At 36.8% G+C, this 23,923-nt stretch overlaps 1 protein-coding gene across 1 annotated transcript in view; it reads right to left on the bottom strand.

Moving 5' to 3' along the window:
• Positions 1–3,400: 3,400 nt before the first annotated feature.
• LOC100377259 (uncharacterized) overlaps positions 3,401–23,923 on the bottom strand; it is a 47,234-nt gene continuing 26,711 nt past the window's right edge. Inside the window, exons 3-7 of the mRNA XM_002731611.4 lie at positions 18,751–19,032; positions 8,911–8,986; positions 7,993–8,066; positions 5,663–5,980; positions 3,401–4,270 (exon numbers count right to left, since the gene is read on the bottom strand). Of these exons, the coding sequence (XP_002731657.4) occupies positions 4,026–4,270; positions 5,663–5,980; positions 7,993–8,066; positions 8,911–8,986; positions 18,751–19,032 (995 nt within the window). The 3' untranslated portion in view covers positions 3,401–4,025. The remainder of the gene's footprint in view (positions 4,271–5,662; positions 5,981–7,992; positions 8,067–8,910; positions 8,987–18,750; positions 19,033–23,923) is intronic.

The following is a 23,923-nucleotide window of genomic DNA, read 5'->3' as shown; positions in this document are numbered from 1 at the left end:
GCCAGAGATCTAAATGTGTTCACGGCTTTAGCCAGAGATCTAAATGTGTTCACGGCTATATAGCTAGAGATCTAAATGTGTCTACGGCTATATAGCTAGAGATCTAAATGTGTTCACAGCTGTGACCAGAGATCTTAATGTGTTCACGGCTATATAGCTAGAGATCTAAATGTGTTCACGGCTATAGCCAGAGATCTAAATGTGTTCACGGCTATAGCCGGAGATCTAATTGTGTTCACGGCTATAGCCAGGGATCTAATTGTGTTCACGGCTATAGCCAGAGATCTAAATGTGTTCAAGACTGTAGCCAGAGATCTAAATGTGTTCACGGCTATAGCCAGAGATCTAAATGTGTTCACGGCTATAGCCAGAGATCTAAATGTGTTCAAGACTGTAGCCAGAGATCTAAATGTGTTCACGGCTATAGCCAGAGATCTAAATGTGTTCAAGACTGTAGCCAGAGATCTAAATGTGTTCACGGCTATAGCCAGAGATCTAATTGTGTTCACGGCTATAGCCAGGGATCTAAATGTGTTCACGGCTATAGCCAGAGATCTAAATGTGTTCACGGCTATAGCCAGAGATCTACATGTGTTCACGGCTATAGCCAGGGATCTAAATGTGTTCACGGCTATAGCCAGAGATCTAAATGTGTTCACGGCTATAGCCAGAGATCTAATTGTGTTCACGGCTATAGCCAGAGATCTAAATGTGTTCATGGCTATAGCCAGAGATCTAATTGTGTTCACGGCTATAGCCAGGGATCTAAATGTGTTCACGGCTATAGCCAGGGATCTAAATGTGTTCACGGCTATAGCAAGAGATCTAAATGTGTTCACGGCTATAGCCAGAGATCTAAATGTGTTCACGGCTATAGCCAGGGATCTAAATGTGTTCACGGCTGTGGCTAGAGATCGTAATGTGTTCACGACTATAGCCAGAGATCTAAATGTGTTCACGGCTATAGCCAGGGATCTAAATGTGTTCACGGCTGTGGCTAGAGATCGTAATGTGTTCACGACTATAGCCAGAGATCTAAATGTGTTCACGGCTATAGCCAGAGATCTAAATGTGTTCACGGCTATAGCCAGGGATCTAAATGTGTTCACGGCTGTGGCTAGAGATCGTAATGTGTTCACGACTATAGCCAGAGATCTAAATGTGTTCACGGCTATAGCCAGAGATCTAAATGTGTTCACGGCTATAGCCAGAGATCTAAATGTGTTCACGACTATAGCCAGAGATCTAAATGTGTTCACGGCTATATAGCCAGGGATCTAAATATGTTCACGGCTATATAGCCAGGGATCTAAATGTGTTCACGGCTGTAGCCAGAGATCTAATTGTGTTCACGGCTATAGCCAGGGATCTAAATGTGTTCACGGCTATAGCCAGGGATCTAAATGTGTTCACGGCTATAGCCAGAGATCTGAATGTGTTCACGGCTATAGCCAGAGATCTAAATGTGTTCACGGCTATAGCCAGGGATCTAAATGTGTTCACGGCTATAGCCAGAGATCTGAATGTGCTCACGGCTATAGCCAGAGATCTGAATGTGCTCACGGCTATAGCCAGAGATCTGAATGTGTTCAAGACTGTAGCCAGGGATCTAAATGTGTTCAAGACTGTAGCCAGGGATCTAAATGTGTTCAAGACTGTAGCCAGAGATCTAAATGTGTACATCATGGTTATAGCTGGTGATCTATATGCGCTCAAACCAACAAGTCGTTCTAAATATCAAAGAAAAGAGTTCGAATGAGTAGTTTAGAATTTCCCAAAAATAGAACAAAAACAGCAAAGATTATTTTTAAAATGTTCTACTATTTTTAGACTAATACTAGTATGTCTGCGAAAACGGTCTGTGTAAGTGCCCTGTCACTTGCTTACAGACTATAATAATCGTTTGAATGATACAATTTGACGTATTGGTGTAATTTGATTTGAATTATGAGAATTAATACACGAAGACCAGTTGCTTCGATATATCCAAACCACATATATTCAAGTTGCCAAAGAAAATAAATGTCTAAACGATAGAGTATTGATGTAAGCCCCTGGACTGCCATGATTTCCAGACGCAAAACATTTAAATAAATGATGTTTCTGAATAAAAAGTCAAACGATGCTATCGCGATGATGCCCTTGATTTGACCCGATAAAGTGGGGCACTAATAATTATATTCACGTCTCTTTATTAAATGTGCTACAGTCGTCGTTCCGCGTCGTGTTCGACATGGGACCCGTATTGACGTATACAACGCGTGTTTAAGTCATTGTTTGCATTAAATTTGAACACGCGCTGAACGACGACCGTAGCGCTTTAACTTACTTCTGGGTTTGGTTCACTATTATTACTACGCAGTAATTGCCAGTGCTTTTATGTCATGTTGTAATATCCATATATTTGGTCAAAGCAGTATGGCACTTTTTGGCCAGAAAAGCCTTATCAATCACCATTATACTGTGCTTAAAATCTGAAATGCATCATCTTAAAACAATTATTTATTCTTTTTTTAATAAGTATTATATATTATTCCCATATATATATATGATGAGCTTAGTGTTTAGCTATATGTGCTGTTCGTTGTGGCCCGTGGCCTTTACATCTCTATTAATAAACAACCGTAATCGAGCCCGGTAGATTATTTGGAAGTTCGAGGAGTTCAAATCGGAAAACCAACTCGGAGGCATCAATAACACATTCATTCAAGACACATGATACAACATGATACTTTGGTTCGTCTCATAGTCACGAAGGTTGCGGCTCACAGTGGAACTTGTGAACCTTAGAAAATATGTGCATTAATGTCACGTAAGTTTCGTTGGTATAAGCGCCATCTGTGCAAACTCGTTCAATATAATGGATTTTTCATTTGGATACATTTCTAAGACACGTAATACAACTAACAAAAACACGAATGTACTTCGGGTTTCACTAGTTCCGGTAAATTGGAAAAATAACATTCAACTGTGTCCCATTTTTTTGCCGGCTGATATGCGGAAGTTCAGGTCTCATACCACTAAGTAGCCAATCAGCTTTCGTGGTTAAAATCATATGGTTGTTGTTAGCCAATTAGCAATGTCCCTATTTCTCTGCGTTTGATGAAGCTCGGTGTATGAGGCGAGTCAAATAGTTCAGCCGTTGGACTCGTGTATGGAACTTTGTTATTGACTCGTACATTTTCGGCAAGTGAGAACAACTTGAATATTTTAATCTTTGTCGAATCGCTATCGAATAAACGGGCATTATATGGTTTGTCGGTGAATAGCTGGGCTACAGGAAACTCCTGAGCCTGAATGTCATGGATCTGTAATATCTAACCAAATGTTAGCACTGCCGTGTATGGGAGAACATGGTAACTTGTAATATAATGTTTAACAACATGTATACACTCAAATATATTATTGCATAGAGTATTTTTATTAATCTCCAACTCACGTCATAGGTCATGTGTATATAAATTTCTACATAATCTCAAATTTTACATACAAATTAAACTGAAACTTACACACGATATTATTTACTGCATTTCCTCATATCAATGTGTTTTGTAAATTATGTGTAAAACGGAAATGTTTACTTTTTTGCGTACTTTATAAAAATAATAGTTTCATCTTTCTTTCTGGCATAGCACCTTTCCATCAGTTCCCCCGTTGACCTAAAATGGTCGACTTTCCCTTCCGGCACAAGGCGCATGCGCACGTGTAATTCAGATTGCTTCAGTCTGTGATCCATGGACAACGAACGGTATAGTACTTCGTACTTTTGAAGGACTTTTAGGGCAAACTCACAAGACGAATTCAGGTACTCGCTCTCTCTGCAATATAAATCCTATAATTACAGCAAACGTGCATCTGTATGTCGTTTCATCACTGAGTCGTAATATAGTAGTGACGATAGCATCCGATAAAATCCACGTCCGCTCCGCGTCGAGGAGAGTAAGTGTCTATTAAGAAGTTACCCGGACGTGGAATAACACATGGCACGTGACAAGACTTACACCCGCACATGCACCTTATCTATACTACACACACGTGACTCTTTCCTCACTGTTTGGTGTCCAACTCTCTAGTGGTATAGTAAGTTCCGGTTCTGGTCCCGGTTTGTTTGGCTGCCATACCACAACGCGCACATCATTTCTCTCTATAGTTTCCATTAGCATAGGCGTGTTCTCATTGGCTTCCCCAGTTGCCTCGTTCTCGAGTTTTCGTGTACGTGACTTTTCTGCCTTCGCTTTCTTGCGTTTATCGGCGAACTGAACTGCCATCCCTGAAACAAGGCAAGACAAGAACATTGAAATGATGATTGCGGCTTCTCCTGTGAGGGGGTATTTCTCCGAGTTTTTCAAAAACACATCTCTAGAAACACGAACGGCATTTACTTGCGTGCGCCCTCCTTTGGTCATGGCGTCAACGAAATCGGTTGCCGTTGATGGCGCTCAACACATGCGTAATTATCGTAAACTATAAGTTACCGATCTCTGGTGCAGCCGAAGCATTGTCGCCATGTTGATTATATGTAATGATGTATTCAATTTAAAATACTGTAATCAATAAAGTGGCGGCGTAGACATACAATAAAATTCGATATATCTAAAATAACTTGAAAATTGAGTCTTCACATGCTAAAATTAATAATTACCGGCTATTAATGTGGTATATATATATATTTGTACAAAATAAATATTATATAGGACTCAGTAACTGTGGGGTGTCTTGTCGTGCGATCGATATGGTTAAGATTACGTAATGTGGTATTTATTAAAGTTGCAAAGCAACTCTGCGTTATATGTTGTACATTGGTTATTATGAGCAACATAAGATATTGATCGATTAATTGATTTGGCAACAAATTCTGAAATATTGGCACAGTGACCTTACGCATAGTTTGACAGAAACGTCACGTTATAGTCACAATAGCATCCCCAAATTTAAACGTATTTTTCATTACTGTAACCACTCATTTTTCTAATTGCATGTGTTCATTTGGATGTTGGCGTGAATACTAATAATTTGTGCTGGTAGTAATAAGTTGAGTTTAGTGGCAAACTAGTGTGAGCTGGTTGTTGCGCTATTTGAGTTGATTAGCTTTGGCCTGCTTGCACACTAGTTTGGGCTGGATGTTATTGTTGTTGTAGTTGTTGTCGTGGTGGTTCTGATGCAAAATTAGCTAGAATTAAAAAATGAGTTTGTCGATTTCTAACCAATTTGATATGTTTTTATTTCGTTTCATTTCATTTCCTTCATGTGAAAATCAGCTCTTACAGAAACGGATTAATAGCATCCAAAATTGGTGCATTGAGCTGGTTACATATTCTTATTACTGCAAGGGCAAGCCAGCAAACAAGTTAGAAATTGTGAATTGTGTATTAAGAAACTGGCAAGTCATTCTCTAGTAGGCAGTGTGGAAAGTGCCGAAATGCTTCAATATTTCACGTTCCAGTGACTATTTTTGAAATCAAAATGTAGAAACGGGGAGTTACTACTACCAAATCATTGAATATAAATTCATTTGCATATTTGCTAACTCTATTGATTGAATTTGATTCTGGAGATAGTGTCACCATACCTGTCTGTGTAGGGGGCTCATTTCGATATGTTTCATGACGTGGGTCGAAAAAGACAACAAAACACATGTTTCTAACCACATTGTTGAGCTTACCTTTGCTATTCGTAGTACGAGTCGGAGGGGCATCCGATGGCATCAGGCCTTTCCTTCGTCTGTATACTCGACGAATCTCGGAAATGACGAAGGCAACAATAACCGCAATGAGCCCACCCGAGACTATCGCTCCAACCGTTATTAGCTTATAGTTCAATTCGCCCTCCTTTTCGGCTTTTTTCAATATCGAAGTCATTGTTGTCGTCATATTGGTAATGTGCGTATAGGGGGTACTTTCGTTGATGATGTTTTTCATGTACATTTCATTAGGAGATGTCGCTAACGTCGAGTTTTTTGCCAGGTCGCCCTCTATGGTGTCTGTAACGAAAAAAACACACACATTTCTGTGGAACTTGCATATAGACGAGTTATTTTTATTATGTGGTCAGTGCACACTGACGTTTTCACTAGACGGGAACAAATTGACGCGTACATTTAATTCTGCCGTTATTTCAATCTTAATATTGGTAGGCTTGTTACCATAGTAATGGAATTCCACATGTACTTTCACTCATCGCGGATTAAATAAGCCTAGATGTTTGTCACATGAAATGCGGAAATTAAAATTCAAAAACGAAATTGAACTGTCAAATCATTCAGTACTATACGCAAATTGCTATAACGTTGCACTCTGAGTGTGAGTTGTTTTGTGGTCTTGGGAATATTACTGAGGACATATCTGATTGACTGAATTTGCGCGCATGCGCCTTGCCTGAGGAAAAAAAACTAGGATTCACCAGGAACAAAATCGAATGTCTGTGAATAACAAATTACGATTACGTCAGGAACTTTTAGGTTCACACAAACAAAACGAGAAAAATAAATGCATATTTTTTCAGATGTCGTAGACAGATATTTGTAAGACGATTTTAGTGATTATTGAACGACTGCGAACGACATAGCAAATTACATTACGTACTAAAGAAAAAAAGTACTGAAACCACAAGCCGTCTATATTAATTTTATCTCTGCTGGGATTATCCAACTCACCATAGGAGGGCGCTAGCATTAAAAAACACAGACAGTCGCAACATCATTCGGCGTACGGAGAAGCACACGAAGTTGGAATAATTACATCACGAAGAAAATGCGCTCAAGCTAGGGTGTTCAAATTTAAGATCACGTGACTACCATTTTTCGTCATTCAAGACGAGACTGTAAATATTGATTCTGAACATATCGGTGCAATGAAACACGGCAAACATATGGTCGGGCGAATATCTAACTGAAATAAAACCAATATTTGGTCGCAGCAAAACAGACGGTATCTGACAGCTAAGAATGATCGATGATGCTCCAAGGTTAGAGGCGATTGACGCGAGTACAAGGCGGTGTATAAACTATATACACCCATTCACTACATCGAGGTGCGACATCTTAACGTTATATTTGCAATTTATAAATCAACCAAGATATGACTCATTATAAAGTACTAAACATACACGTTCTAAATGCGTGATTACGTCATTGGTGATTGGCGGGGTACCGGTTGAATCGAGACACGCGAGTCTGCTTGCTAGCGCTCACTTATACAATAGATCTGTGGTCTATGCTATAACCGACACGCGATTCAGATAAATATTGACTCCCTTATCAATTAGGTCATGCGTCTTGGTAATTAAACGCGGGTTACGAAAACATTCTGTATCTCATCGATCAAGTCAAGTAGTATATTAAATCATGCGATGTAGTATTAATTATTGGGTTGTCATAGTGAAGTCTGAACGTGCTGTCACGAGTGAATGTGATTATCCATGCACATTTTAGTACCTGAAAATACGTGCAAAATTGTATTTATGAATATTAATGAGCGTGGTTCAAAATATTTGTTTGATAAATATGTTTATAAACATGGTTCAAAAAAACCAATCGTTAAATATTTCTGAACTTGGTTCAAAGTTCACAAGTTAAATGTTCGTGGACATGGTTCAAAGTTAAATATTCGTGAACATGGTTTAAAGTTCACAAGTTAAATATTCATGAACATGGTTCAAAGTTCACATGTTAAATATTCATGAACATGGTTCAAAGTTCACATGTTAAATATTCATGAACATGGTTCAAAGTTCACATGTTAAATATTCATGAACATGGTTCAAAGTTCACATGTTAAATATTCATGAACATGGTTCAAAGTTCACAAGTTAAATATTCATGAACATGGTTCAAAGTTTATGATTGGTAACAAATAACCAGCATGGCTTAATGCGTGTAATAACAATTTGCGAAAATGTTATAATTGATAAAATTTGATTGGTATGTTTCAAAATTCGTGGTTCGGAAATAGATGATTCATGTTTCTGAAGTTTATGATCAAGTAAACAATTTACCCTTTGTGTTGTTGCATATCGTCCTTTCAGTAACGTTTCCTTCAAAAACGACGCCTCCGACTTCTTCTGTGCAACTATATAGGAAAAGAAATATTACAGACTTTCATGGAAGGAAATTTGACTGAACATGTTTACTTGAAGACGAGTTAACCTATATGTTGATAAATACATATTTAGGCATTTCTATCACCAAATGGCTCAATGATTGTATTCAATGATATCCTTGTCAAGAAAATATTTATGTCACGACCGCTCGATTCAAAAAGAACTATAATATCTTATATCAACGATTTAAAGATAACAGTGTTATTATAATTTTGAAAAGGAAAATTATACTAAAAGTATCCGCAAAAGTGTTACCCGGGCAACGTTTCCCTTTCAATGCATCTACACGTGGTGGTTCAGCATATTTATTTTTTTGAATATCGTTTTTAACAATTTTATTTTTACGCCAATTTGTTAATACCAATTTTCAATAAATTCAAATTTGATTTTGAACCAATCAAATAGATTGTCTTATCGCTTAGATTTTTATCCCATTTGTCAAATATTGATCTTAAAGAAACAAGTATAATTAGAACAGGATTAGGTTCTTAAAAGCGGAAAAATGGCGGCGGGAGGGCGAATTTCAGATACTAGAAAACTAGGTCGTAGAAATAATTCAATACGCAAAACAAGCTAGCATCGATAGTTGCGCATATTACCATATTTCCAATCTATTCTATCTATGTTTCAATTTGTAGGTTTTTGAATTTCACTGAATAACAGAAACTACGATAATTACAAGATAGAATACACCACAGTATTCTGATTTCTGCAATGAAATAACCCCCGGGGCTACTACAACAGAGCATACAATGCATGACTATATCGCCCATAAACGTCATTCGTAATTCGTCATTGTAACCGAGTTCTTACTTTGGCTGAGGTTGGCACCTTTGTGTCGTGGACCATTCATCTGAATATTCATTGCTGTGACATTGTCGGCATTGTCCTATGTAAAAAAACAAAAACAAAAAAAACGATTGAGCCAAAGTGCCAAAATAGTATATTATGCGTGTATGTTAATGCAATAATCCATACATAAAGCTGTTGTACGGCATATATAGGTTAGGTTAATCACAGTGCATTGCACGGAGAAGTAGGGCATGTGATATATGTAAATCTGCTTCCAGCATACGCCTTTGTCGTATATAAATAATGGTTTTGTACATTTATTTATTTTAAGTTCTTGAGAAGTTCGCTTTTATTATAATGTTCATCACAATCGTCAGTAATGGTGTAACATGTGTTCCGAAACACTTGCAGCGGTAGTGACATATATATATATATATTTCTTTGAATCTTGGACTTGTATTACTAGTCTGAGTTCGAATATGTAAAGGACACGATCTTAAACAAGCAAATAAACAACACAAACTTCATTTCAACGGGCCCTTTTCTGACGTTATTTCGTGCGTAGTAGAATACTTATTAGTTAATAATAACGGAATGATGAAATAATGACGAAAATACTTATTGTCAGAGCATTGGCTCATATTGTCTTTCGACAGATTCGCTACAACAATTGCCGTAACTAAGTAGTATGTGTTTACTAGGCAACAAATAATATATCCTAGACTCAAGTATCCACCGAGATATCTAGGAGAGAGCCACGATACTTGTATTTTCAATTCAAATTAGTGTTTTAATTCTCATTGTTTTCCCCCGACCTATATAACATTGGCATTTAGAACAGTGAACGCCGTGACTGGAGACAAAAACAAGACTGCTGGATTTCTCGTTCTCAGCGAAATCTCGGCGGCCATTCAGATTTGTGTCTGTTCTAGTCTTGACATCATTGAGAAAAACATATATAGCTCTTAACAACTATTTTCGTAACTAACTAAAAAAAAAAAATTAAGAATATTTTGTTTGGTTTTCTAGTCTTTTTTACTGGAGACGTTTGGCGCTACTCCATGTCAAGTCTACGTTCACCCAATTTCGCCTGTTATTACCAAATGTAATTTGTTGCTCATTAGCATACCTCGCAGCAGCTGTGACAGGCTTTTCAAAAGCGAGTTACATTTCACCTAGTCACACTACCACAGTAATGTATTGTACGAGTAGTTTTATAAATGCCATCATCCCGTAAGGGAATGCCTAGAACGATGACTGGTCATATACAATATTTACTTACAGTTTTATTAACCGATTAATAATAACATTTAATACAGAATAAGTTAACTTTATTATGATTCAACAATCAAGTCGTTTCATGTTAACGCTACAAATGCATTATAAATCATTGGTACAATTAGTAAACAAACTCAAGATGACACTTCCTGATATATTGGTTGATTGAATTGTCTAGCAACGGAATTCGATACTCGCATTGATTACAGATTACTAGTACAGGCGCATACAAACAAATAGTTGGTCTGTCTGAGATTTAAAAAAAAAAATGTTTAATACAAATTCTTCTTTCTTATTTAACAGATAATAAGAAACTCATCCGTTGGATAAACAAGACTTTATTCTGTCAAGAATAACGTCAAAGTGGTGACCATGGTAACACAAGTATTCTACGGACGAATTTACGCTGACACTTGACTTTTTCTGATCATTGAACATTTAAGGTTCGCCTGTCTTTTTCGCTTACAGGTAATAGTAGCGGACGAGCCTGAGAGAACAGATGAAACTGTGTCACATTGGTTAAGTGTGTTTGCGCGTTGATATCATACGAAGGTGACCCCGGTCACTTGTATCGATTTCGGCAACGAGATGTTATGTTTCAAGCACGCACCTAATACCAGTGGTCACAGCATCACTGTTTAGAAATGACATTCATTGTGCTAATGAATGCACAGGCCGTTTCTGCTGGTACATCGACATATTGTATACGTATTGTGACAGATGATTGCACGTTGCAAAAATTGAAATGAAACCAGGACGGGTGAAACAGTTAGTATGGCTGATAATGCTATAATTTGTGCAGTAAATTGATGTTACCAGGGCGACAGGTCAGGCAAATGATGTATCCTGATGCATTGCCACAGTTAGTGGTTTATATCACAGTCCTTCTGTGTTTATATGTTGGCCTCTAAAAATGGTTCCCATATTGTCACGTGTTCTTCTGATGACCGTACGATTGATTGGTTTGCACATTTGCCACCAGTTGTGATGTCACGTGACATGTGTTTGTTCGCTTTTTTTTTGTTCGTGATTTTATCAACACCACCCAATAGTGCTCAAAATATCCACCCGCCGCGCCAGGATTTGGTAGATCTATTCGAATTTGATAAGACTGGCGATCTGCCCTTTTCGCGTGGCAAATATGATATTGAATTTGATGGACATTGTGTGAACCGCCAGAGACCTTTAAAATACAATATACTGACAGATTCATTTCGACATGTTCTCTCAATATAATTTATCGCACTGTCAGTTAGCCGGCCCGGTTGAGAGTAAAGATTATTATGAGCTCAAAACTACTCGACTGCCGACGATTGTTAACACACCTTCGACGTACAAGGGATTACACAAACTCTGGAAACGTTATCGACGCGTTTTATTGCAGCAAACATTGTGTCGACCTCGATCCCTGGGTCACTGAATCAGCTATTTCGCTATTAATACAAATGCCATACGAAATCAATCATTGTCGTCGTGTCTCGGTCTCCAATGAATACTGAGACGTTATAAAAGTCACGTTTCTGGAATAGATTGTTAATGCCCATATGATTACATTCCACGACGCCGTAAATCAACATCGATGTTTGGTGTTCAAGATATCTGTCCGATTGTGTTCGCTGTTAACCGTGTAATCTAGTGACAATTCAACGACCATACAATAAGGTGCGAGTTCAAGTTGTAATAAAATTGAAATATAAATATATATATATATATATTGTAGTCAAGTTAGTCCACGTTTATGCAAATATTATACTGGTCATTGTCGGTCAATGGACGCAATATCTGACACGATTTTCTATAGGTCACGGAATCTAGCGACGAAGTATTTCCGTGATGTAAGGAGAAGGCCGTTCACACCGTCGATATACTATTTTATGCGGCCACCTGGCAATAAATTACTTTGTTTCAAAAAATGTACACTTTTTAACGCGTTTAGTCGAATGCAATTTGTGTATCTACTGAGCATATTACAGAGGGGTACATTGGTACATTTGGGGGGGGGGTACAGGCATTGTTCAATAATAAACTCAAGATGGGATTAATTAGCAAACTATTCACAAAAATTCTGAAAAAAGAGCAATAATTGTGAAATTGAAAGAGTTGTAATACTTTGCTAATATACTGACAGTATGCAAATCTCTTGTCAGTGACAAGATACACAACACAATTTTGAGAATTTATTTGAATATTTAGGAGTTTGACCTCATTAAACTTTGAATAGGGTACATTAGAAATAACCGCACTACAAATTGTTAAGATTGTCTGCTATAATGTGAAAATAGGACAAAAAAAAACATAAAATGGGGTTAAGTATTTTTCTCAGAATTCCTAGAGCCATTGAAATTAGTGGTGACATTAAAAATTCATTTATGAATGAATAACATTGTTGGACCAGTTTTATAAAAACATTTATATTTACAGACCACAGCCCAACCTAAATCAAATTAATAAAATTAGGGCAAAAAATATACCGAATTACAAATTTTCAACCAAGATATAAGAGATTGACAGAAATGGGTGGAACGCATAGCAAAATATGACATTTCTGGATAAAAAATTACTCCATTGTGTCTAAATAGTTGAATACAAAGCAAGAAAAGTGGTAAAATAAAAAAAAAGATTCCCAGTTACTTTGCACACACAACCTCATAATTATCAGATCTATGCAAGGTCAAGAGAGGTCAAAACTTATAATAATTAGGTCAAAGTTAACTTTGGTTATGTAAGATGAGATCTGCAAAAAATGACTAAATTTCAGTGAATAGAGCCATAATTATGGTCAAAACAACAACCTCTGGTGGTCCTAGGTAAACTGTCACTTCAGGGCTCATACCACTAATTGAATTTCCATAGACGACAATGTTAACATATGATAGAGAAAGTTGGAAACATGGCTCAAAAATGGGAAATCAACATGCCAGTAATCAACCATATGAAAAAAAAACTATTATGTTGGCCAGCTCAAACTCTTACAAATCTCAGGTAAACAAGACACACCTACTGTATTTCGATTGCACCTAGAGCAATCACTGGAAAAACACCCAAATTAGAACATCCAAATGCATACAGAATAAACCCACAGGTACACAGCCGCTAAATCGTGAACAAGAGACCACATGTTGGTCTCACCTTTGACCCAGCTGATTACGCCCTCAAACAGGGAGCAGGTTGATTAGTGGCATGAGACCTACAGAGCATATGTACAATGCATTATGGGTGTGAAATGATAGTTTTGTATTTACTGAGCATATGTAAAATGCATTATGGGTGTGAAATGAAAGTTTTGTATTTACTGAGCATGTTACTGAGCATATGTACAATGCATTATGGCTGTGAAATGAAAGTTTTGTATTTACTGAGCATGTTACTGAGCATATGTACAATGCATTATGGGTGTGAAATGAAAGATTTGTATTTACTGAGCATATGTACAATGCATTATGGGTGTAAAATGAAAATTTTGTATTTACTGAGCATGTTACTGAGCATATGTACAATGCATTATGGGTGTAAAATGAAAGTTTTGTATTTACTGAGCATGTTACTGAGCATTTGTACAATGCATTATGGCTGTGAAATGAACGTTTTGTATTTACTGAGCATGTTACTGAACATATGTACAATGCATTATGGGTGTAAAATGAAAGTTTTGTATTTACTGAGCATGTTACTGAGCATATGTACAAGGCATTATGGGTGTGAAATGAAAGTTTTGTATTTACTAAACGTGTTACAGAGCATATGTACAATGCATTGTGGGAGATAATTCAAAATTAAACATGAAAATACAAAATGGAACAACAATTTGCCAAAATCTACATGACCTCAGACTAGCTAATCTCGAAATATTTTCCAGTGACCACACGCAATTGTTTTTTTTTTATTTTATTTTCTGAAAATAAATGAACCCATACTTAATGAATGCCTGAAGGCAACTGTATTAATTTGTAATTCAGTCTCAATCTCGCTAATAATTTGAGCGCCTTCAATTTTCCCGCCAAAATGTTGTTGCTACATTATGTCCGATTTTTATGTATTTTTTTTTTTGTATTTTCGACCAAATTGGCATAATTTGCGAAATTTGCTAAATTTTGGAAAATATATGAAAGCAAACATTCCGGTTTCTGTGAAACTATGCATCTGATTACAGTCGAATTATGCTTATAAACTTCAAAATGTAGCAATTTAGGGACGACAAGACCAATTGTTGAAATGTACACACCCACTAAAGCCAAGTAATCAGCGATGTATTGTGTCACATGATTCGCACATTGTAACGACCGCGTTCTCGTATGCATTCCAATGTGATGAAGTGTTCGTTGAAAAACTGAGGCACGTAACGATTTGAAAGGTCGAATCAGAGTATTTATGATAACAATTGTTTCATAAAAACTACGAAAATCAAACACTTTTATTTGCAAGAATAATCTTCCGGTAGTTGTGTATGCCTTCATTAAAACTATAAAAAATGTAGTTAAATGTGGACTGTTGTAATAATTTAGAGATAGCCTAGTCAACGAGTTTATAAAACGACTTATGTATACAGTTGATATATGTAGAGACGTTAGGTTGTGGCTGTTTTGGGGGGTCAACGTCTGCATTTGCAAGGAAAATTTACATTTCAAAAATCATGAATACACTATTTAGAAAAAAAAGTTAATTATATATTTGTAATAGAAGGGTATGAATGACAATCATTCATTACTCATAAACGAGGGAGATAACAAAAAATGTATGTTCAATTTCATCATTCGCTAGTTCAGACTTGGGTGAAATGTGCTACTATATATGCCGAAATGAACTACAATGTGTTCGCTACACATCATGTCCCCTGCTAGAAACACGGGACACGTAGAGATAAATGAAATCTTCCCATAATTATTCTAATTTAGTCACCGCCCGTAAAAATATATTGGTCTGCCGCTTATTCTATTCATGTTTGAACTAATGTTGACACTAACGTTAAATTGACACGGTGTCGTGTCATTTACAATTAGCAGTATAATTCTCTGTATAAACACCAATATTTCTAGTAATACGATTCACAGCCCTACTAGATTAGCCTGTCAATTGTAATAATATTATTTTACCTACTCCTTCTTTTGAGTTGTTCAAGCCATGTACAGTCAACAGCGTAAGTTCGTTTATTTCGTTGGATATCATTTGTCGAGATCACTTAAAAGTCATCATATTTTGATTCAAATTACGCAATTATTACAACGTACGTTTGTGGTCCGACGTTCAATTCACGTCGGGAATTTTAAAAAATGTATGCAGTATATTAGAAAGTGTTAGTGTTAAAAAGCGATCTTAATTAAGCATCGTTGTGGTGTGCGAGCTATTAAATTAGATTAGCTACTTAAAACCATCATATTCCATCCGGAATATTTCTTGAATGATTGTTTAAATGTCTTTTGTTTATCGTTCAGTTGAATGCAACGAATGGGCGGATATGTCGTTCAGAGTGGACCATTTGCGAGTATATATCGCTAACTCGTAGGTTCGTTCAAGGTTTGTTCGTCTTGCGCGCGGCCCGGTCACGCACCGGTCACCAGCCTGTAGTACCCGTTTCAAGTGATGGACTGTTTTCATGACTACAAATCAAAATAACCTGCGAAATCCGGGTGTGTGAGAAAGATGGTTTAAGATGAATAGTTTGAGGGCTATGCCAGTGTAGATGGCATGTATAATAGCGAACTAGGGGGTAGTGAACAAGATGGCGAATGTGATAACGTACTACGACAGTAAATATCACGCGGTGCTTAAACTCGCTGTTCGTGAAATATTCAGAAATATCGGTACGTATAATCTTCTGCAGGGTGTGCTGAGCACAGGTAACTTACATCCAAACGTTCCATTTTATTTGCGACTCCAATAAGTCGTAATTTAATTCATGGCATGTTGTTTGCTTAGCAACCGGGTTTGAGAAATCGCACGCGTTTCTGAACGACCCACAGGACTACTTTTGCTCGTGTAGTCGTGACTACTAATACACAGAAGATCACGACTGCACGCATGATCATACAAGTACACTCCGTGCGATCGGTTTCGCGTCCATTCCCATTCAAACCATGGCGAGACAAGCTGGCGACGGATGGTTACAGACCAAACTTGAGATGCGGGTATTATCCGATTACGGCAAAAACTGAATATTTGGGGATACTCGCCTACATTGTAAGCATAAACCCGGTCAACGATTTATATTTACAACTAGATCGTTTTCGCACACGCAGCTAAAAGAGCTAATCCCGATTTGTGAAGATGAGGATACGCCGACTACAACTCCAACTCCGTAATATATCCATATACATTCGGTAGAATGCGAGCCTTTTATTTCATTTTTCGAGAAAAAAATAAATAATACTACGTGATAATAATACGTGATTTCATAAGACATGTACTTTTACGTATTCAAAACTTCTCGGGACTTCTGTGGGTCAGGGGATTAGAACAGGAGAATCAAAACCCAAATCGTACCCTTTGTATCATATTGCAATTTGGCACATGAGATGCACAGTTACAGTTAAACACATTTAAGTTTATATTTGATGATTTTTTTTCTGCCGTCAGACATATTTTGCGTTGCGATTCGGCACTACTGGGACTCGTATGCGCTGTTTCAATATCGATGAATTACGAAGTAAAATACACAAATTGTATTAACGGTACATTCTATCAGGGAAACATACGGTTGTTTAATACCCGGCTTTACCATTAGCATACACTGACGATAACGGTCGTCTCCAGCGCAACCAAATACCCTACGTGATGTCACAATGATGTCATACTGCGGCATACTATAATAGGCGACTTGCTTAAGGCTGATTCATGTTGTTCTGACAACATGTCTGTATATTGTGTTTTAACTACCCGATGGCTAGCCATTCGGTGACGCATGCCCCAAGTCGTGTTTTGTTTTGTCCTATTGTAATGCAGTGGGCCTCCTCCCGTGGAAAACCCCTTCCACCAAAACTGTGTTCATTTGCTGCATAGATGCAATGTTCATTTTGATGTGGTTGGTCGAAATGTCGTTTCTATGGCAATTTGTGTTATATCGCGAAGGTTTTAGTCCCGTATACTTATGATGGCCTATCCTTTTTCTAATTGATAGATAATTCCTTATTTACGTCATGGATAATCGATAGCGTAAGTAATGGATAATCCCTTGTGTGAGTGGTATATAATCTTTTGTGTACGTAATGATTAAACTCTTGCTTAGGTAATATGCAATCTCTTGTGTACGTGATGTTTAATCCATTGTGTACCTGACGGTTCGTTACTTGTGTACACATAGGATAATTCATTATGTGTATGGTGGTTTGTTTCTTGCGTTCTTGGTGGTTAATCCTTTGTGTATGTGATTATTAATCCATTGTGTGGGTAATGGATACTCCATTGCGTACGTGGATAATCCGTATGTACGTGATAGATAATCTTTTGTGTACGGGATGGATAATCTCTTGTGTATGGGATGGATAATCTCTTGTGTACGGGATGGATAATCCCTTGTGTACTTGACGAATAATCGTTTGTGTACGCATAGACCCTCCAGTAGAGGGTCTATGGTGTACGGTATTTGATAATCTTTTGTTTACGTGATGAATGTACGTGAAGGATAATCCTCTGTGTACTTAGTTGACCATTGTGTGCGTGACGGATGAACCCTTGTGTACTTGATGGTTAATCCTTTGTATACTTGACGAAAAAAAAATGTGTACGGTATTTTATAATCTTTTGTTTACGTGATGAATAAAACATTATGTACGTGAAGGATAATTCTCTGTGTATGTAGTTGATCATCTATCGTGTATGTGACGGTTAATACTTTGTGTACGTGATAGATAATCTTGTGTACTAGATGTTTCTTCCTTTAAGTACGTGATGGATAAAATATTTTACACGTTATGGAAGATTCCGTATGTACTTAGTAACAGATAACTCACCATTCCCTGTGTTCGATAATCATAACTCATATATTTGTTACGGAAAAGCTTCTATCGGTTTGATTGGCTTTCTCATGATGTCACACGATGTCAAATTACGATTATTATTATTACAGGGGTTAATCCTTGATCCCTAATACAATCCGTACGAAGGTTAATCCATAGCGCTTATAATCTTCTCAAATAACACTTTGAAACATATTTACAATTTGTATGGTGTGTACTGATCACACACTGTATAAAAATATCAATAACATAATCACATTTCTTATTTTATCGAACAGTAAATATATATAAACACACGTTGTTGTTTTTTAATTTATATTTGAGAGGGGTTCATGGGAGAGAACATACATATATTTTTTTTTCACTTAGTTTTGATCTAGATTATTTTATTCAGGGTGATTTTTTTTTATTAAAAACTATTTTATAAATATATCATGTCATATCGTCATCTTCCCGTGTGATGTTGTGTTATTGTCGTATCTGTGCTGATTCGTTTCCCAAATCTTTAGTGTTACGTCCGCTCGGATTTTCTAACTTTCAACCTCTAACAAATACTATTCGATTAAATTTAAAACTGAAACAATCAGCACACAAATGAACATTATGATCGATGAATAATTAATGCATAAATTACCATAATCAGCGACGCCTTCACCCGGCGGACACATTTGATTCTCAAGACAGACAGAGTCGTTATCAGTAGTATAATTTTGATACCAGCCGTCTTCGCAGCCACACAGGTTGTCCTCAGTTCTATTAACTGATGCAGGCACTTCGATATATTCGCGAGATTTGTTACAAGGATTCATTGCTTGGCAAGATTCATTAGAACTCCAGTCGTTGCTATAGAAACCAGATATACACAATTGGCACCGAGTTGGAGAGATATCTGAACAGTTCGTCGCTACCTCATATCCTGCGGGGAATAAAAACAAATGTGACAGTGAGGTGTAAGGCTTGCTGGATAATGGAATCAGGCACTGATCAATCAATCAACCAATCAATTAATCAATCAATAAACCAACCAAACATATGCAAGGACGTATTTAATCTATTGCATCAGGCTTCGATTCAGGTCTACGTCACATTGTACTTCACGATAATCTTGCACCAAAGCATTCTGAGACAATCAACGAGGAAACACAGGTGGTTTAATTTTATTCTTACTGTGACCTTCCATGTCACTTTTTCTAGATAATATTGAGTCATTCGCCCGCTTTTAATGGTTGCGAACCCAGCGTTAGAAGGCCGATAGAGCTCAATTTGCAAAGATATCATTATATGAAATCTAAAGACTAACATTGGGAAATCTCGCGTATGTTTATTATATTGTTAAAAAACTAAAATTAGTATTTTTATTTACAAAGATTGATCCAACTCACGCAATCGTGATTGAATGTATGTTGATTTTTGAGGGCTAAACTTGTCTGACACCAATTATATTAAATCCTTTGTTTAATGTACATGTGTTTGTGATGTTGTTATGTGATATAGTACACACTTCTGAAATCACTGAAAATCGGTTATATTTCTATATATACATGCTTTGTTGTATCGGCCTGGAGCGTCGTGCGACGTTTGACACGTGTTCACGACGTGGCTCGTGTTAATATATTGTACCGAGTAAATTAAAAACTCGATACCTTAATTTATTGGTGTGTTAGCTTGAATTGCCCTTTATCCGAATGTAGGATATGAACAAGAGATATGCTAATAGTAGTACTTGAATATAAAGATGTTTGTGTTTTTGGTTTTCAGTCAAATGTTTAAAGCGGGGGGTAGTCACCTGCGCAAGCGTGGGAATTGAGTCCCAAGCGACGATAACAACACACGAACGCAAAGGCTCATGGGTAGACGCTTGTTTGTAAACAATTACACGCTATGGCCACCTGACGCATGCGTAGGTGACGACTCCCCCGCTTTAACTTCCCCCCTTTTTTTTTTCTTCTACCACACTACTGTAGAGAGCAAGGTCATGGCACGCTGTTAACGAAGAATGTCAGTCGGTTATTGATCGAGAAACGTCTCGTAGTAATGTCCATTTTCCGTAATCATGAGGATATGTATTCGCCGGGGGGGGGGGGGTATGGAGTGTTGAATGCTTTTGACCTCAGAGTGGTAATTGAAGCAGGTGTGGTGAATAATGTCCGTTTTTGTAGGGATGATAAACATACACTGTGTAGTTATAATAATAGTCATACCTGTCACGCGCTTCTTGACACAGCAGCTTTTAGTGTTGTTTATAATTGCAATAAAGAGTCTGCAATATTATTGACACATATCGTGTATGAAATTATTTGTCTTAGTTTTATAAAATTGTTATAATAATTCAGTTATTGTCCTACAATTATGTTTGCAGCATACTAAACATTGTTGTTCTCGACCGCACCGCCCTTCTTAGTTTTCCATTTATTTATTTATTTATTTATTTATTTATTTATTTATTTATTTATTTATTTATTTATTTATTTATTTATTTATTTATTTATTTATTTATTTATTTATTTTATTTTATTTTTATTTTATTTTATTTTATTTTATTTTTTTATTCATTTATTTATTTGGTTGATTTATTGATTCATTCATTTTTTACCATACGTCTTGATGTGCATAACATAACCTTTTTTCACATATTTTATTATTAATTGTGTAACACATTTACTTGAACCTGAAATATCCGTTGCTCATATACACCTATTTCCCATAATACAGTGGTGTATGACGTCATTGTAAAGGTGCAACCCCTTCCAAACCGGACCTACTGTATCCGTCCTTGTTTGCTATATTGTGAAAGATGCCTAGTGTTCGTGACAAATTCGGAGGGACAATTTACAATTGCCAATGAATATACATGTACAGTGTTCTGTCCCACATTTCCCGATTTTATGATCAGAACGCTGTATGTGTGGATCCAAACTGACTTATTAATCGTTTATGAATCCCGCCCTAGACCGTCACCCGAAGACAAGCACGAACATGTTTGTTGGGAGATAATAACGTAATCTAATTTCTTTTAATTTTCAGTTTCTTCGTTCTAATAAATATCGAGCGCGAATGTTATTTGTCACTGCCGTGCACGGCGACCAGATTATTGATTTGAACAATGATTAATTCATCTCTGTAGACCATGTGCATTTTGAATTGTAATCGTTATTATTGTTACAGTATTAAGATGAAAGAATAAGAGAGACGGTGTAGTAATGTTATTATTTTTATTTCATTCTTTAAGACTAAGATGCTATGTAAATAGTAATTGACCAACGCGAGATACGGAAAGGAGTATGTGAATGTACCGTACTCTAGCTAGCTTATTGACAACTTCGTAAATGTAGCCCCCCAAAATACAGCAACAACATAAACAAATCATACCCATGCGGTACGTCAATTTGGCGTATGGCTCATTTCTTCTAAAGCCCACCGCACACTGAGTACCCGACTTAACATGCCTGTGTGCCGCCCGCTATTACGAATGAACATATCTGATATGATTTCAACTTAGTCGATCTTTATTACTTCCCCCAGCATGTAACGTGCTAAATTGCCAAATTGCGTTTACCTGAGTCCACGCTGCTACTTTTTTTTTTCTAAATGTGACGTCAATGCTGCGTCACCATAAACCTACGCATTTTGGAATGATTTTGACGCGTTTTGCAATACGCATGTAACCCCCATTTACGTATACACTTGTCGCCCTTATTTCATTTCGAATTAACATTTGTTGTTCAAGAGTGAAATAAATTGAATACCAATCTACAGCATGTGTCCCGGCGTTCTTGAACTTGATCATGTTAATTGTGTGACCTCAATTTAAAATTGTTTTGCTTTTCAACAGTTGAACAAGTCCGGATTGTTTCTACTATACGCTGTCATTTAACTTAATTCTATATTCATTTGGAAGTATCGATATGACATAACACCCCAGCTCGGTACGCGACACAAGTATCCACCCTTCCTATTGATGGACCTCTGAGTCGTTCGATTGTTTGGCGTCATGAACGATATACTGTAAAAAGATTAATTATTCACTGGGTTTTAATTTTGCTTATTTCGCTGACTGGAAAATGCGCTAAATTAAAACCCAGTGAATAATTATGTAAAATTTAGCATAGAATACATTATCTAAATGATACAACCGTGAATTTAAAACCCACTGAATATGCCTGAAATGGTAAATCAGCGAAATTTAAACCCAGTGAAAATTAGTCATTTTACAGTAAGTCAATAACAGTGACACTTTGCATGTATAGTTCCTAAGGGTTTACGCCACGAAGAGAAAATGGAAATACCGAGATTCTGTCATCACTTTTTTAAATCAAAATTATATGATTTATTTGTTTTTGAAAGTCTTATATTTGTTGATAGTATGTTCAATATCATTAATGATGACGTCAAGACTCTAAGTACCAACGAACATTTATAAATACCTCAATTTATTTTATTTATTTATTTATTTATTTATTTATTTATTTATTTATTTATTTATTTATTTATTTATTTATTTATTTATTTATTTATTTATTTATTTATTTATTTATTTATTTATTTAACAAAAAATAACAAAGTATGTGCATAATAATTTAACGTAATTTGGAAGATGTAGACTAAGCGCAAACTTTACGTATTATAATATACTTTGCTTAAAAGTTTTCATTCTAAATGATACATTGCATCATGTTTGTTTTACAAAACGTGTTGACATTATCGCAAAACGCGTAGATATAGTACTACAGTATAGCGTGAGACCACAGGTGAAGCGTACCGGGAGCTTGCTCCGAGACTATAAACACGAACAGTATAAACGCATTTCGAGCAGCCTCTCTTCTTTCTCGTCCGTTTATAGAATTCTATAGATTAAATTGATTAATAAGTCATGTGATTAAAACCTTTTGCGTCATTGGATAATAAGACCAGTTATATTAGACGCACACATTTAACTCGCCGCATTTAATCTTATCTACAAATTCGATCTGTTAAACATTTATGGCGCCATCTTGAATAAAAACCGTTCATTTTACTCGTAGTGGCACGTCCACTGTTACGACTCGTATCGACTCGATGAGCGTCGGTCGCCGTGCGCAGTCGGACAGTGTGCGACCTTTTTAATGTGCGTTAAACAGCATACGATTTTTAATGTCGTCGGCACTTAATAATTCCGCTTGACAATGTATATTGAATTCTTGGAAGCCGACGTCTGTGAAGACGTAGATTGACATGAACCAAAACTTGCGTACCAGTTAGAATCATTCAAACACGATGTATGAAATACAATTTATTAGGCAAATAAAGCTTATACATTGTTTGTATTGCCGGGTCATGTACGCTTTTATGTCCCCGTAAGAACGGTCCACATGTAGCACTTCAAAGGTCGTTAATACGACTGCAGCGATTTAGTGTGTTACAAATGACACGCGTTTATCGCTGCACTATAAAGCCGGAGTGGACGCGCGTGCGCAGAACGATCTGCGTGTCAGCATCGCACAGCGATGAATTACAACACTTGGCCGACATATACGTCCTGAGAACAGGTTACATGCTATTATTTTAATGTACTTAGTTCAGTAATTATATGCTCATTTAACGCATGGTATGATATGTGTTAGACTGGTAGGATGAAATGTCAGTTCGGGGTGAAGACACGGAGACAATAAATGCCATGGCAACCGTGGTGACATCAAGGGTATTGTAATCTGCGTCATTAGTACCGTGACATGAAAATCTATTAAAGGTATATGGATAGGCCGTTATTGCTGTTCATGTTTCAAAATGTCACAGATTTTAAACAAAACAGGAAAAAAGTACAATGTACT

This window comes from Saccoglossus kowalevskii, chromosome 15, assembly GCF_978046115.1.
Source record: "Saccoglossus kowalevskii chromosome 15, keSacKowa6.1, whole genome shotgun sequence".
NCBI classification, from domain to species: Eukaryota; Metazoa; Hemichordata; class Enteropneusta; family Harrimaniidae; genus Saccoglossus; species Saccoglossus kowalevskii.
This window is presented reverse-complemented; position numbering and strand designations above follow the sequence as displayed.